The following is a 16,978-nucleotide window of genomic DNA, read 5'->3' as shown; positions in this document are numbered from 1 at the left end:
ATAAATTCCTCTCCGAATGTTAAAAATATTTTTCATAGACCCTTTCTCCAAATATTTTAAAATACTTTATATAAACACATTATAAAAGAATGAAATTATGAAATTAAAACTTTCTCCCTTGAGCTTGGTCAATATTTTAGAATTAAAATATTTTACAAAGACTTTAGAGCCCAAAAGTATTCTTCTATTTTTAACATAAAAATGGTAGATGTAAAGTGGTTGTAAAATTTAAGTAAGTACTGCCAACGACCACAAGGTGGGGTGATAACAAAGATCACCAAGATGAATTGCTATCTTATAGGATGAGAAAAGATGGGACGTAACCGAACAAATCTTCAACTGAACAATAAGAGGGAGCAATTTGGTATTTAACCATCCTTGAGGGATACTAGAGACATACCAATATTAGCTAAGTCAAAATCAAGAAATATAATTAGTCAGACTCAAAAAACAATAATTACCAGAACAACAAAAAAAACGGCAGCTTGTTCTCTAGGTTTTAATCTCGAATTTATTTATAAAATAAAAACACATTTCTTATGTTCAAAACAATCCATAGAAATAATATACACGTATTAAAAAGCGTCGCTTGCATAACCAGAAATACAAATTATAGAGCGATAGATATGTAAAGCGGATAACCGTGAAGGACGCACAATGGAATCTTAAGTGACCATTGCCTCATCCCCAACAAGGATGGAGTTTAGGGTATTAAAATAAGATGAACGCCGTACTCGCCACGAGTACCACTAAAATTCTCATCAGCTATGAACGATCTATGTACATGCACATGGATGACGGGATGCGGAAAGTATTTTGGGCTATAGATATATGGATATAGATATAAATTTAGTTTTGAGAAACGATCGGCAGACTGAGCAGTTTGCCAGCGATGTGTGATCCCTACGTGCGATTACCACGGATTGTCCATGAAATAATGTTTTTGTTTCCTTGTCTTTAATTGATATTGATGCGAATTCGATTTGGCTTAGATGTAGGCTTGGACTCCCTATGCTTACGTTTAATTTAAATGTACGGTAATTTAATTGGTAGCGTAATTAATTTATGCTTATGTGTGTTTCATGTTTGGCTGGCTGGCTGGTTGGCTGGCTGGGCTCACTTGTTGCCGGCGTTCACGAGCACGCGCTGTCTCGCTGTCGAGGAGTTCAGGGCCGGATTGCACATGTCCGTGGTGAACTTCGAGAAGGTGTTGTGGAAGCCGTTGGCCTGGCCGTTGCTGGTGGGCGCCACATCGCCGTCCTTCAGCGCCTTGACGTGTCCGTTGGCATGTCCATTGGCCTTCACAGCTGGCTTGTCCTGGAAAATAAAAAGTATTTAATTTCATTAAATTTGTTCATAAAAGAGAAATCAACACATAAATGACCAAACTAAGAACGAATTTAAGTTTAAATTGATGAAAGTATTAAATATTTGGAATATCCTTCCTCTTACCTTGCCATCGCGCTTCACATAGGCACGCTTGTAGAAGTTTGAGAAGAGGAAGTAGAACATCACAGCATGGGCTCCGATGAAGTAGGCAAAGCCGATCGGGTAGTTGCAGTCGTTCTTGAAGAACAACTGGAAGGAGTGCACCATAACCAGGACGAACTGGATCATCTGCATCACGGTCAAGTACTTCTTCCACCACAGGTACTTCTGGACCTTGGGACCCATCGCGGCCAGCATGTAGTAGGCGTACATGAAGATGTGCACGAAGGTGTTCAGGAAGCCGAAGAAGGTCGAGTGACCGCCGGGGGTGAATTTGACGCCCCACCAGACGGACACGGGCATGATTCCATGGTGGATCACGTGCAGGGTGGACACCTGATCATACCGCTTGCGCATCACGAAGAAGAAGGTGTCGAAGAACTCGGTGAACTTGGAGAAGTAGTACCACCAGCATCCCTCAGCGGTCTGTAAAATAAAATGAAGAAATAGTTAAATAATTATAATTCGTTATGAGAAAAAAAGGGTTCTTCTTGCTTGTAATGCAATTCCAAGAAAAGTCAAAGTGCTGTTTCGTAACCCATTTTTAATGGTTACTAAATCTAAGATCAAACCGTATTGAGGTTTATGTAGTTTGGGAAGGGCATAGAGAGAGCAAGAGATATATTCGTCTGCAAATTTCAATATCATTTTTCTAGTGTTCAATAGTTCCTTCTGATTGTGTACAGTCTAAAAATAACAATTCTATCGCAATATGAGTTGCTTCAGAATTTCATTTTCTCTCACAATTTATCTATAAATTCTAATCAAAACTAATATCTGTGCTCATTCATATCCAATATTCCAAGCGTTGATTGTTATGCAAAAATACGGTCGCAGCTTGACCAGATCGATTCCGTTTGCCCTGGAACTAACGGTTGGACAAACCTCATGCTTATCAATAACGAAAAATGGGTGATTTGCCAAATCTTTCGCCTGTCAACTTTCTAAGACTGCCACTTTCTTTGGGTCATTTACCCAGATTAGCCAGCCTGGCGACACACGTGAGATTCCTCGATCCGCACAATCCACCGGCCACTGGCCACACAGCCGGCCGGCTTTCGGCATCCATTTCTTTGTGATTAGCATAAGAGAACCTGTCGCCAGTGCCGCTTTTTTTCTAATTTCTGGTCTCTTGGTGGCTAAAAACTGGTTGCTTACATAAAATCTAGCCCAGTCAACAAAAGAACTTTGCTATTTGCCAAGCATAAGCAAAAATCAGAATTTATAGCCCCATGTTTGGCTATGTATATATTTGCCAAGATCAGTATATAAGAGCTTCCATTTATACTTACACGAATCGCTTTGGGTGAGTAGGAATAATTAACGGGTTCGCATCGCAAGTTATAGCCGTTCAGCCATCCACCTATGCAGGACTATAAATGAAAAGTGGTTATTTTTCAGTGGAATTAACTTAATAGGTATATTTTATATTACCTCGTAAAAGAGCCAGGCACTGAAGATAACCTGCGCTGCATTGTAGACGATCAAGACTTTGCGTAGCTCGAAAGGCTTTCGGTTCTCCATGAGCTTGGGTCCGAGTACCTGGAACAAAGCATAGATCAGTAAGTTCCACTGTAAGAGCATCCTCTTCATCGTATCTCAAATCTTAAGCCCTAACCCTCGACGTTGTCTTCGCGTGTCATTTAACATATTCAAACAGATGCCAAAGCCTGTTGCAGCAATTATCAAATCAAATCAATCGACGCGACCGACTTTGTCTGTTGGTTTTGTGACAAGTTCGTTGCCTAAGTCTTTTGTTTGGCCAACCGCAGCTCCACCCCGCTCCATCCCTCCGCCACCGATCTATTTTAGCAGACATGTGAAAGTAAGTTAAATGCTTTTGTAAAATTAAAAATGAAACCTAAATAGAAATCGTTTTTCGAATTGATTTTTTAAATTTTGCATAATCGCCGTCGACGATGCTCTTGGGTCACCTTTCGACACCAGCTCTTGGCGACGATCGTCGCACAAATTGGATGGCCCTGAACCCCTAGCTCGGGTTTCACAGTCATTTTGCAATGCAATAAAGGGAAACTAGTTTGCGAAAAGGATCCGCATAATCATCAGATGAGAATCTGCCAGTTATGGTCTACGAAATCAGCGTAAATTGCCCCCATCGGAATGATGTTGTTCTGTCCATTTTTTTGTTCGATTCTACATCGTCTGTCCCCACTTCAATAATTATGGATCGGAGTCGGTGATTCCCCAATCCCGAACCACTTACCTTCACGATATAAGCGTATGTCAGACTGATGGCTATCGTGGGGAACGGGGAGCTCATGAGCGGGTAGTCTCGTGTTCGCGGATCCGATTTGTTGTCCATCAGATCCCGCCAGCCGTCGTAGAACATTGTGAGGTAATCCTGCAAGTGCAAAGACCAGAAAGATAACAGATTAGTCATGTGTGCCAACTGGGAGTGTTCAATCACCATTTACCCATTTAGCGAGATCAAGTGTCAAATCAATAAATTTTCAGTTGGTTATTGCAAAACTGCCGTTTCAGGCAAATTCGAGTCAGTTAAGTTCAAAAAGGCGGACAACTGATTGATTATGAATATTGGCCCGTTACCTTTTGGATTTTGGTTTTAATTAAACGTTCCCTCTCTGCGCAAATCAATCACACTTGCTGCAATGGACAGAAAACAAAGGAAACCGAAAAGCCGAAACAACATTCTGCGCGAATTTCCGTATGGAGCTCTCCATTAACCGACAAACCATGATTTTCTATAATATTTGTGCGCAGTAATTTCCCATTGTCGATTAGCACTCGACGATGCCAGCCGCAAAAATATATAGAAATCCAAAACCAAAAAGTAAAATCAAGCAGAAAAACTGGTGCAGCCGGCTGGCTGCCTGAGATGTTGCAATCTCCAATGGCCTCTTAGTCTATGTCCATGTCCATGTGATAAATAACAAAACAAAACAATCTAGAAATGATTGGACGACAGCCTGACCGACTGACTGACTGGCTGACTGACATAGAAGTTAAGAGGGGAAGCACGGCGAGGGGGAAGTCCAGAGGGGGGATGCCAGGAAAAGCTAAACCAGTTCCGCCAGTGTTAATCGTCGCTTAAATAGTTAAATACCTGACTGGCGGCAATTAAAGAAAACAACGCTACTCTTAATTGCAGCGGGGGCTGAAGCCGTTTCCACGGAGGGGTTAGGGTTAACTTAATTGATTTGAACGAATCAGGGGCGTATGTGTGGACGGCGGAATGTCAAGGGAAATCCGCGATTTTGAAAGCTGCATTTGATATGTCAATTAAATCGATACCAGCATAACTCATTTATTGAATTACAACTTTAAGTTCACTTTTTCGATTATAATTAAGGAAAAATCTAAGCCCATTTGGTAGTAATTAGCTCTTTTTCTTGCTTGGCTTTGGTCTGTAATTAAGGAAATATTTCAAACAGTGCAAAACTAGAAAAGTGCTGGCTATTAAAATTTTATTGTTTTAATTTGTCAAAACAAAAATGTAATTATAGAGCCTTGTTCTAAATTTCATTTCCTTATGGAATCTCTTTTGCAGTTCAGCGGAAATGGAATTCAGAGCATGGTTATCAAGGCTTAACTTTAAGTTTAACAAAACATCTAAGGCTCAAGAAAAGAAATCACAAAGGCCAGTTAATTATTTTCATAAAATATTTAAGCAGTTTGGTACCGTTTTCCAGCCATTAAATTCTAAAAACAATTTCCTTCACGCTAGCCACATCCAATAAAGTTTATTGACTTATTATAAAATAATTATAGAAATTTAAAACCGCCTTGTGCATTGACTTGCGGGGCGTTTTAATACTCGAGTTATGCAGTCTCAATTGTATGTAATTTGGTCTGCAAATTAGAGAGTCCAAGAGCCTTGCTCTGCTACTTTGTAAGAGTTGCGGAAAACTGAAAAACGAGCGACCAATAGCTGCTATCTTGTCTAAGTCTAATTCTTGGTTAGTTTACCTAAAGCGTTTATATTTTGCATAACACGCAAACGCGAGTCTAAGCACCCAGCTGTCCTAACTACGCCTCTGGCCACCACCAGCTCATCCATCATTCTTGGCTGTCGGGCATCCCGTGCAACTGCAGCACCAACAAGACATAGACAGCCAAACAGGTGGATGGGGGAAGTTGCGAGAATACAATGCTCATTTGTCGCCTGGCCAGCTAAGTACGTCAGCCATCATCATCGGCAGAGCCAGGTGGCGGAGGTTGAGGAGCTGGAGGTGGAGGTTCGAGAAGTACGCTGATCGAGCGCTGAAAGCCTCGTCGTCATGTCGTTTGGTCATTAATGAACCGAGTCTGTCATAAGGCTGCCGCCAGGTGAACTTACTGACCGACTGGGTGTGGGTGTGGCTAGCAATGTGTAATTGCTAGTTTCGGGGGAGAACTGTCCAAGCTGTCCAAGCCAAACAATTTCATCTTTCTGACGCATGGTAGCCGTGTTGCAAGATTTATTGAAATATCAGCCACTCCAGCGATCGGACTTCATGTCTCTCAGTCAAATGACTGGCAAAATTTTCTATTACACATCTGACGTAATTTGGGAATACTCTCGATGGCAGCCAGTGAAGCGACTTAGGATGGACTTTGTCAATGATGTATGGCCGTAACGATGATTCAGACTCAGATTCAGGGCTGGCCCAGAAATAAAATTGCCGCCACTGTTAAGGGGGGCACAAAAGCCCGGAAGAGACAGCATCGCATCTCAACAATATCACCGCTGATTGCATCTAATTAAGATTCACTTTCCGAGAGAGTCTCTAGCAAAGATTTTCACTTTTTTAGGTGCGTGCTAGTTAATTGAATTTGAGGAAGGAGGGGAAGACCCGCCAAAGTACAAAGACCAATCTTTGGATACTCTAACCGAAAGGAAGGGAAAATTACAAAAGGCATAAGTGGTGATAACTTTCAACAAATTACATCACATACGCCACATAAATTATGTTCTCTGAAACTTCCGTAAGCTTTTAAGTTGCCACTCGGGAATGTGTTAAGTCATTAAGGTAAAATATATATTAAATATGAAATGGGTGGATTTCAAACACTCATTTCTCATATTTATTAAAGTTATTGCACGATGTATAGGGTATCTCACGATCTTCTACGTTTTCAGCTGCTTCCGGTGCTACAGCATTTTTTAGGTAATTTTCAAGCTTTCTCGCATGTGAAAAGTACGAGGCGTAGGTGTAAATCAAGTGAAAATTTGACCGATTAAAAGCCTCCATTAGCCAGGTATAGTATAGTACTTATCAAGCAATTTGCATTGCACTCTTCCTGGCCAAATGACGTAGGACAGCGGCTGGTGTTTTAATTTCACATATTTTATGCCATTTGATTAAGGAAAATTACTTGCGATGAGCGTCATAAAACCCGTTTTCTCACACTATCTGGGTGAGATCCATTAAGATGAAAATAGTATATACTTAACACGCATTATAGTGCACTTGCTGGCGGAGTCAAAGTCGCAGCTATAGACGACCACTAAGCGCAATTAAGTTTAATTGTCGGTCTGTGCCGGCATTTTTGTTTAGCTCGGCGGGGTCCGAAAATTCCGTCAGTTTATGTCGACTGCATTTCCGACTGCATGGCTTTCTATATACTCGTACACATGTTTCGGAAGGGGGGCTGGGAGGTGCTCTAGTTTTAGAACCGCCATTTATGGCCTTAACAACCAGTTGACAGACCAACAAGTGGCAGGAGGAAGTTCAAGCCGATTCCGGAACCAAAAGGAATTTCATTAATAATTGGCGGGCTTTGTGTGGACGCCGACAATCAGTTTATCCAATGATCTGTCATAATTCGATCTATCATGCGAAGCCGTAATTTGTCAAGTCTAAGCTGGCAAGCAGTTTCTTGTTTTCATGATTTTTATCGAAGCGGAAACAAAAGACTTAAGACACGAACCTGCCGCACCAGCAGCAACAAGTGCGCGGGCGTGGGCGTGGGGGCCAAACTTCGACAGTCATCGCTGCTGATGGTTTTTCAAGTAGTGCGCAGCAGCAGAGCTGCATTAATGAGGCGATTCCATCTATCACATTAGTTAAGTTCCTGGCGTTGTTTTGAATACGAAAACCCCACAAGTACTCAGCGACATCGTTTAGAGTGAAATGTATGTGAAGCTGTGATTGCAATAAAAATAATGTTCATCTGGGTGGTCTTCGGAGAATTGAGGCTGGGACGTAAACAAAATTAACTGGCCATCTGTAAGCTCTGAGCAAATCTCAAATTATACTTTTCAGGCGGTTTGTTGAACTTTGTTTTTGGCAAAGCAAATTAAATAAAACGCGGCATAGAGAACAAGGACAAAACAAACGGAAACCGGTATTTGTAAAAATTCAACAAATCTTCCATATGATTATTATAAATGCATACATTCTAACACTGAATTGGTGGTTGGGCTTTGTGTGTGGATCTGCAAAAGGTTGGCCAATATTTGGCGAATAATGATTCACAGCTGCTGGGCTAACTTCGCAGCTTGTGTAATCCCCAAATCGAATTGTGCCGATTCACGGTGATGATGGCCAGAATTTTAGCTTTATTTTTCTGCCAAGCTGTCTCTTCTCGGCAAGCTGTCAGCTGCTATGTGGACTTTGGACCAGCAAATACGGCAGCTAAAAACGTATTGTATTTGCCATTACATAAATCTGGCTTTGGTCAGTTTGCGTAAGCCACAACAGCAGTGGAAGCAGCACCACCAGCATCCCAACTCTTGGCCAAATGCTGACCCTTTTTCGCTTTCTTTGGTTCACACGCGCTCGCCACCGCCACCAAATGCTTTCCCTAAAAACCCACAAAAATGCTTCCGTCAGCAGCGGCAAGTGTAAAGCGGCATTTGTAATTGTTGTTTGTGGCCGCTGTTGTTGCTGCTGTTGCTGATGCTGCTGCTGCTGTTGCGCGTTACATTTTAACGCTTCATTATGCGCCATAAAGTCGGTCGGGGTCCAGAGAGCCGGACAAATGAGCTGAAACTTACAGTGCCCATGATTTGGGCCAGAGGCTGATGCTGAGACAGAGGCTGTCCCCGCAAACGCCGGCGATGATTTGGCCATTCACCATTCATATCCATCATCATTGTTCGATGTCGCCATCTAGGCCTGACCCACAAGCCAGTGACTAAGCCGCCACCGGACTGGGAACCTTTTGCCGGACAATGATCATTTTTAGTCGCACTCGCCTGCGACAAATTGTCGCCCTAATGTGTTGCCAGTGACTGTGTAATAAGCGATTGGCAGTGAGACGGCCACTTTGGCTCTAATTGCGGCTCATTGGGTTGGGCAAGCACCCGGCGGGGCAAGCCAACAGGTTGTCAATCACACTGGAATCAAGTATTTCAATATCTCAATCAAGTCATGTCAAGAATCTGGAATTTTGGACATACAAAGAAGCTGGATCTTGCCTATAACTTGAATTAATCCCAAGATAATTACCAAGATGAAAACAAATATATTAAAGTGTCAAGTTTTGTAATTTACCATAGCTAAATATTTCAGCCATCAAAGGCCAATAAACTTCAAGCTATAAGCATAAATAATAGTTTAAGTTCAAAGATCATTTCTTTGTTTTTCTCAGTGTTGTATCTAGGCCAAAAAACCCAGCGATATTCAGGGTTTTATGGTTCACATTCCCGCTTAGCTTTTGTTGATTCAACTAATTAATACCACTATTCGGATTTCAATGCCAGCGTATTTGGCTCTTTTAACAGTTTATTATTCACACGAGCCGAGGGAAAAATTCAAAGGCATTCATCCCGAACCAAAAAGCTTGCCAAATACAAAACACAAAATAAAAAATTCCACAAAAGAGGTGGCTGCATTTTTGATAATTCAAATCTTTTGGCTTTGCACAATTTGACCCAAAAGCCAATATAAATCAAATGGCCCGCGGACAGAAACATATTTGCTAACATTTGCATTTTGGTTGGTGCCACAGTCGACAAAAGCAATTAAATTATCAGCGACAGAGCAGCGGCAGCCCCTATCGCTATCGAACAACAAAAATGTTATTAACACTTTACAACATGTTGGCAATTAATTAAGCCAAGCGTCCGAAAACCAAAATCCCGATTGGCGGCCACCGCCCCCTTTTCCCGCTTCTCTGCCATCAAGTTCCGTCCCAGACTGTCTAAAAAAAGTATCTGACGGGTTTGAGTTTCAAATGCATAATTGGGAAGACAACAAAGAGCGACCAGCGACGAGCGACGAGCGACTGACGGAGAGAAGAAGATGATATAGGTGTTGAGGCTGCGATGTAGTAACCGACATCAGTTCAAATCTTAAAATTTTTTAGTAGGTATGTATTTCTTTACAAGGCCAACCGGCCAAGCGTCCAAGCGGTTTACTGACTGTTTGGGATCTTGCCTTTTGGTTTTCTGTTTTTGTTATTTTTTACATTTTTGCAATTGGCCTGGCGCGAGAGACGGAGAGACAGGTGACAGACATTAGCATCTCTAAATCTCTTTCTTTGATTTATTTTAACGAGTTTTATATAAGTCTCATCTGCCAGGGCGGCACTAAGCAATTTGCACAGCAAGAAAAAATTATGGTTTCCCGTTTGTAGAGCCGCATAATTGTCCAGCTCAACACTTTTACTTTCCCAGCAGCCACAGCAGCCGCAGCAGCCCAAAAATGAAAAAAGAAAAAGCAATTCGAGAGATAAATTTAAAGGGCCAAACAGGTTTGCAACCATATGATTGAAGCATTTGTAACTTGGGGGGATAGGGGGATCGATCGGTGGCGATCGAAGCTGAGACCCAAACTCGTGTCGCACTTAATGATTTTCGATCATTAAAGAAAAAATTGCTTTGAATGGTGGGGCCAAAGAAAAATCAAACACAGTCGCACGAACCTGCGCAACATTAAAATCAATTTATAGGTCAAGTTGAGCGCAGCCAACAGGGGGATCAAAATCAAAAGAAACGAAGTGTATATGTATCTGTATCTGCAACTGGCTTTCGAAGTTAACATTCAGGTTCAGAGCGCGACTTTTACTCCAGCGGCATCTTGTCTAATATGACAAGGCGATGATGCAACACCCCATGGACCACCACACAGAAACACTCACACATAAGCGATTTGTTAAATGTGTAAACAAATCTTCGGTAAATGGAAAGCAGTAAAGGAAAACACCACAAAATACAACAAAAAATAAATAAAGAAAATAATAAGACAATAAAAACGAGCGTAAAACACCGATTACAAGCTGATCGATGATCAATACCCGGCTGTTGTGGGTCAAGTTGAAAATGCAGCGCGCGTTTTTCAACTTTCAAGCGAATACCAAGCTGCGCGCGACTTGCACGCGATTGAAATCGCTGGCGATTTCTCAATCGAAATTGGTGGGAAAACAAGAGGTAGCAACATGTGCAGCAAAGGCACTTGCCACACCAACAACACATGATATATGTGGGCCTATATAACCAACAGCATTCGTATATGTGTTTGGCCGCAGAGAAGACTTGATTCCGGCCACATTTCAAAGCAACTAAATCGCGTTAATTTGGCAATCGAGTTTGGATGTTGTTCTTGCCGCCAAACCGCTCAGCCGCCCGCCTGTCGTTGGCCCCAAATCCCCTAGTAATTAGTGCAAGACAGTTTTTCCGAGTGTATGTTGTTGCTGCTGCTGCTGCTGCTGTGCCGCCTGCCCCAAGGAAGTTGTGTTGTTGGTCTCGGGGGCGGTTTTACTCCGCTCACTGAATGCAGCAGCGTTTCAGGTTGCAAGTTGTTGAAATTCACACAGAAAGAAATATTAATTATATGTAAATAAAATATATGAAAATCAATTAGGAAATCAATTTTATTTTTATTGAATTAGGTTAAGAGTTAAACAAAATCAGCGATTACGGATAATTTTATTCAGTTTTATAAATGCCAATAATATTAAGTAATCAATTAAAAAGGTTATAAAGAAACCGCCAAAATATTAATTTTGAAAATCATTTTCTTTTAATTTCTTAATTAAAACAAATTTTTCAGTTTTTGGGATATCTTAAATATGAAGGTTTCCACAAGCAGAAAATATTCCAATAATAGAAAATTTTGTCTTGTAAATAAACCATTTTCGTTCAGTGTAAAACAGTATTTGCCGCAACTAAAACACTCAGTTAGTAGTCAAGTGCACAGCTGCAAATACTCCACAGCTTGGCCAAAGGTGCGTAAGTGTAAGTGAGTTCCCCAAATGCCATTTCAAAAGCCTCAATTCAGATATTTTAGCTGATTCATTCTACATTGCGTCTATCAGTCGGCGAATGTTGATTTTGCTCTGTGTGTGTGTGTGTGTGTGTGCATGGCGTTAATGCCTACCAATCAGGTTAGGGGCTTGCATTAAAAAATGGTACCTTACCATCTGGATTCAGGTATTTAATATGCAATTCCAATTCGATCCGAATGACGAACTTTGGTTTTCGTCCCTGCCATTTCCCTGTTCAAAGTTCCCTGCCCTCAATCCCGTAAATCACTAGCAATACAATTAAACAAGCAATGACTTTTAGCTGCTCAATCATTTTACATTCACGTATTTATCAGGTTTTTTCTTCTGTTCACAAATTTAAATTTTGTTTTCGCCACGCAATGTTGATTATTTAATTACTTTGTGTTCGGATTAAATGTTTCGAAAATTGTCTACAAGCGACTGCTTTTTTACCTTTTGGTTTCATTATAAAAATATTAAATGTTGTGATTTTTAATCCTTAAATAATATTTTTATTCCCTTTCAATTAATGTTTAGCCATACTGATACTTAAACTTTATCCATTAGTTAGGGCATTTGAAATCGTATAGCAGTACTTTCTGCCGAAAATATTCTAGGAACGGCACGAAAAGCAACCTTGAAACGAAATTTCATTAGTCCCACCTGAACTCAATCCAATGTAAATTAGTTAAACCCCAAATTCGTTATATTTAGTCGCAGCATGACCTACTAATTAATTTTGCATACACAAATCAATTCATTCAATCGACCCAATTAAAAGCCTCAAATATGTATAAATTAAATGGTTTTAAGAAATGAAGAGTTTAGAAAAACTGCAAAAAAAAAAACACTCAAAAGGCTGTAAAATATGGCAAACTGACGGGCCTGAGTGGAGATTTAAAAGCTGTTATTTTTAGTGTTTTTTAACACCTCTGCCGGCGTATCTTTACTGTCTAATCTCAAAACAGGCCATAATTGAATTTCAAATGACACTTACTTCAATCACGGGCCGATAAGAGTCCATAAATATCGTCATTTCAAAGTACTCTCTTTATGTTTTATCTACAGTGTCTTCCTCTCTTGGCCTGCGTTATCAGTTTTCGGCTGAGAGAGTTGTAAACTATTTTGAATATATTTAACAACAATAACTAAGAAACACGCACGCACTTTTTCAATGTTGAACAATAAACCTTTGCCCAAATGGCATATTAGCAATTGAAGTGGTCAAAAAGGTAGCTAGCTACTCAGCTGAGAAAATCGCGCATACGCCGCGTGGTGCCAAACAAACCGAAATAGAGCAACAAATGCACTGCCATCGCCGTCACATGCGGCAAACCTTATCTCACACTCACTTTACTAACAGCTCGCTCCGTTGTACTTACTACCTATATACGCTCTCCCTATTATTATTTTTTTTTACTTTTTTTCTCTTACCAAAAACAGCTGAGTGCCGAGCGGCAGTCAACGATCAAACGACGCCAACGTCGCTAACTGGCTCTCTAATGTGGCTAACTGGCCCACAGGCACTGCAAGCAAATCGGCTGATTAAGGCACATTTTTATTATAATAAGTCAAAGGGGGCTGCGCAGTTTGGCAGCTGGGTGGCAGTGTCTCTAACCAACAATCAACAAACAAAAAACAACCAACTATCAACGGCCAACTGGCCTAGTAAAATTCGCCGCCAGCGTCTTTGCACTTTTCAGTGTCAAAAGAGGCAACACAAAAATGCGGCAAAAGTCCCAGTCGGTCGAAAATAAAATCGAGGTGTAATAATTATTGTGTAAGAGGCCAAAAGGAGAAGAAAACAACTCGAAGATTTGAATAAGTTTCGATTTCTGGGTTGCCTGTTTTTTTTCATTCGATTTTTTTTTTTTTTTTTTTTTTTTGAAATGGTGCAATGCCAGTGATCATTAGCCACCGGCAGCGATGATTGGTTAACCCATCGGGATTTTTTCTTTCTCGAATTTGCAGAGCTGACGCTGAATGAATATGAAAATCACTGGATTTCTACACCCAACAGCAGCAGCAGCATCTGCAATGATGGGCAGAAAGCATAAGTAAGGTGGACGGGACAAAGCGGTTGGCCTGGCCCTGAGGGGCTATCATTTCACTTGCGATCGGATCGCCAGTTATCCCATATCCCCGCTTGAGATTCAAGATTCAAGGTCAGCGCTGCACTGCATTTCCGTGTGAAATGTTGTCGGGCCAGCTCATGAGCTGGTCAAAACCAAAAAGGCAGCCTTCACTTCGCTTGACCGCCAGCCAGTCGTTGATGTTGCTGCTGTGCCGTTGGTGTTGCTGTTGCTTTGTTACGTCTGCGGTGGTAGCAGCAACAGCAGCAGCGTCGAAATAAGTGCAGCACTTGCATTTTCTGTGCTCACTTTTCGCGAAACTCAAGTGCGAATGACTCTAGCAAAACAGAAAACGCTCACGTTTTGAGGCAGAAAGCGGGGGAAAAGCGTCGAAAGGTCTGCGCGGAGTCGGCAAAAATGCATTTGGGAAAGACATTGAAAAAGCATGCTGGCGAATGTGTACTTGAAAATGGAAACCAGTTGCTAGCGTTTGGTTTTTTTCCATTTTCAAAGAAAGCGAATAAGAACCAGGAATGGGTGTTATTGCGAGAAAGATTTCCTCGACGAATAAATTTAAGTTAATTAATTTGTATGGTCATTTGCGGTTATTCATCAAAAAAAAAGGGTTGAAAATTACTTTTATTTTTGTCGTTCTTTTTTTTATTTAATATTTTACTTAATAAAAGAACACACATACAAAAGGCGTGTGCAAAGGGTCATTTGTGAGAATCGATGGAAAGCCCAAGCCAACGAATGTATATTTATTCAGGCTTGCATGTTGGGGTCGTCATCAAAATTACTAGTTTCCAAGCCACTTTAATAAAGGAGGATTTCGGTTGAATCAATTTTCCATTGAGTCACACTTACACTTCGGGAACCCCCTTACTTACCATTTTTTGTAATTTCTTTTTGTATTCGCTGCTTTCAGGCACTAGAATTCGGTTTATCTTGCGATTAAAACAAGGGAACGTATTTTATATATATCCACTTGGCTAATTTACAGAGATTTTCTCGGCTTTGGCATAAGATTTATCACTTTCAGCGCACTATCCTTGTTCGTTTCTTTTTTTTTAGATTTGTCGATTTTCAGAGTTTCTTTTATTTTACACACGCACGCACATCGTTTTATAGGGTTTTTTGGTTTCTACATCACTATTGGGGAAACGGCTGCTGATGCTGCGGCTGCGACTGCTGCGCTGGACTTTACTGGACAACAACTGGACAGCGACTGGGCGAGCTTGGGCCGTTTGCATTCAAATCAAAAACACTGAAATAAGTTTGATTTCACGCTGCCGCTTTACTTTTATACAGACTCGACGCAGAGCGCCGCCGCCGACCGCTCATTTTCGGCGAGCGTGTGAGCCGAAGTCAAAAGCTTTCGGCCAAGTTCTGAGCAACAGGTTGTGGTTACACGGCCGTCATTGGGCTCTCGCTCTATCAGTCGGATCATCATTCGTATTTTAAGCCAGGATGCCACAGTCAGACTGAGAGCGATTATTGGCCCTTTGGAATCGAATTCTGAGTATCGCACCTGCCTTTGCACCCACAACCAAGTGCGGCGCTTAATTAACGCCAATCTAAATAACGGAGCGGGACTTTTCTACCTCGTCCGGGGAGCGATGATTGCACAGTTCAAAGTTCCTGAGAAATATCCGTTAATTAACCAGTGGCCAAGCACGGACTTTCGTATCGGAAAAGTGTGCAAAAAATTATCATATCCACACATATCAAATGGGCATGGAGAGAGCAGAGAAAAGGTCGTCAGCAACTAAGCTAAATCTTTGAATATGTATTTGGCCATAAGCAGATGAAGATGTGGCTGACAAACCAGTTTGTCTCTTGGACTCTTAAATATTTATAATGTCCAAGACTCGGATTTTCTCTGTTTGCCTTCGTGGTGTGTTTAATAAGCGGCCAAAATGCGCCGTGAACTTGTGAAACAAACAAAGCTTCCAAATGCGAAGTGCGGCTACTATGGCTGGGATTATGCAGGCAACCTGTCGTATACTTGACATTTTAGAGGACCTGGCATATGGAGACCTCAAACGTTACGTAGTCGGTTTTTATGTGGGCTAAACAATTAGAATAGGGGTTACTAACCGCATCCGAATCGAACTTTGACAGCTGCTTTATACTGGCGACTATTTACTTGCCCTCAATAGACGATCCTTCTACTACTTTAATTCTGATTTACCTGCTAAAAGTCTCACCATTACCCCACAGTTTCTGGGCGTTTTCGACAAAACCCCAAAGCAATGCAACAAGGCAAACATTTGCATTTTTCGTCTCAAAGTTCGCTGCATGGCCGCAGATCTACAAGATCTTTTTTGCGGAATTCTAACCGAACAACACGTAACTGACCATGTAATCTAGCCGCGCCAAATTAACATGTGCAAACAGTTAGCGGGGGGTGGAAACGATGAATATGTATAAACTGGTGGCCCTTTGCTGATCCCATCTAACAGATCCGACACACGCGTCTTCCATATTGGGGAAAATTTAAATACAACCTTTTCAAGAGCTTTTCTAGTGGCTGTATGACTAGAGGAAAAGTATACGTTATAGTGATCATGTTAGATCAGCATGAAGTTCCCTATATGGACTGTCAAAGGTTAACTGAGAATGTTTCTGAAGATGGAATTGGTTGGTAAAGTTTCCGCTGATTCTAAAATTTTCCATTTGATCATCTATTCTGTTGGTAATATTGTTATTAGCAGCTGTTTGAGTTATTGTTTGGCCACAAGAAAGATAATGAGTTTCTTAGTTAAGATTGCAGTGCACGAAAACGGTTGCTAAAATATTCACAAAAATATTCGTGTCAAACATATACTTTAACATTAGTTTTTAGGTAAGCCACGCCTTGTTTTTAAATTTATGTGAACTTAAAGACGAAATAATTAAGCACTTTATAACCAAAAAAGACCTTGAAATTGCTCAAAAATTTACATCAATGAAAATCAAATCAAAGAGTTAGCCCAATCAGCAAATTACTCATAAATGTAATTAACTTTATAAATTGTACTTTTAGTAAACATTTCTGCATAAAATATCTTAAGCTTCCAAATTGCATTATGCATTCACAAAATTGAAGGAACTTAGTCGCGACTTCAGTATTGATTTCACATGCTCCGTTTATCCCCCTTATGCTGACCATCAATCAGACCGAAATAAGCGTCCACTCGTTGACCGGAACCGTCCGGTTTTTTTTATTTTGGCCCGACGGCGGCCTCTTCCGGTGCTCATCC

The 16,978-nt window shown here is 41.0% G+C and overlaps 1 protein-coding gene across 2 annotated transcripts; it reads right to left on the bottom strand.

Moving 5' to 3' along the window:
• Positions 1–493: 493 nt before the first annotated feature.
• On the bottom strand, positions 494–15,010 carry LOC108115169 (elongation of very long chain fatty acids protein). Of its 2 annotated transcripts, none has more exons than XM_017226489.2 (6): positions 14,624–15,010; positions 3,713–3,850; positions 2,923–3,030; positions 2,781–2,861; positions 1,453–1,914; positions 494–1,317 (listed from the first exon to the last, which is right to left on the bottom strand). In XM_017226489.2, the coding sequence occupies exons 1-6, from the start codon at positions 14,624–14,626 to the stop codon at positions 1,117–1,119; spliced, it is 993 nt and encodes a 330-aa protein (XP_017081978.1). In that variant the 5' UTR covers positions 14,627–15,010; the 3' UTR covers positions 494–1,116. The 2 variants fall into 2 exon arrangements, with proteins under 2 accessions (XP_017081978.1, XP_017081977.1); XM_017226488.2 differs by lacking the exon at positions 14,624–15,010 and adding an exon at positions 12,659–12,712.
• Between the last annotated feature and the right edge of the window lie 1,968 nt (positions 15,011–16,978).

The sequence above is a fragment of the Drosophila eugracilis genome, unplaced genomic scaffold (assembly GCF_018153835.1).
Source record: "Drosophila eugracilis isolate 14026-0451.02 unplaced genomic scaffold, ASM1815383v1 contig_974, whole genome shotgun sequence".
Lineage (NCBI taxonomy): Eukaryota > Metazoa > Arthropoda > Insecta > Diptera > Drosophilidae > Drosophila > Drosophila eugracilis.
This window is presented reverse-complemented; position numbering and strand designations above follow the sequence as displayed.

Coding starts and splice junctions, on each gene's coding strand:
- LOC108115169 (XM_017226488.2), bottom strand. CDS start 12,697: ATGACGATATTTATGGACTCTTATCGGCCCGTGATTGAA. Junction 1,915..2,780: donor ACTCACCCAAAGCGATTCGT/GTAAGTATAAAT, acceptor TTTATTTTACAG/ACCGCTGAGGGATGCTGGTG. Junction 1,318..1,452: donor ATGTGAAGCGCGATGGCAAG/GTAAGAGGAAGG, acceptor TTTATTTTCCAG/GACAAGCCAGCTGTGAAGGC.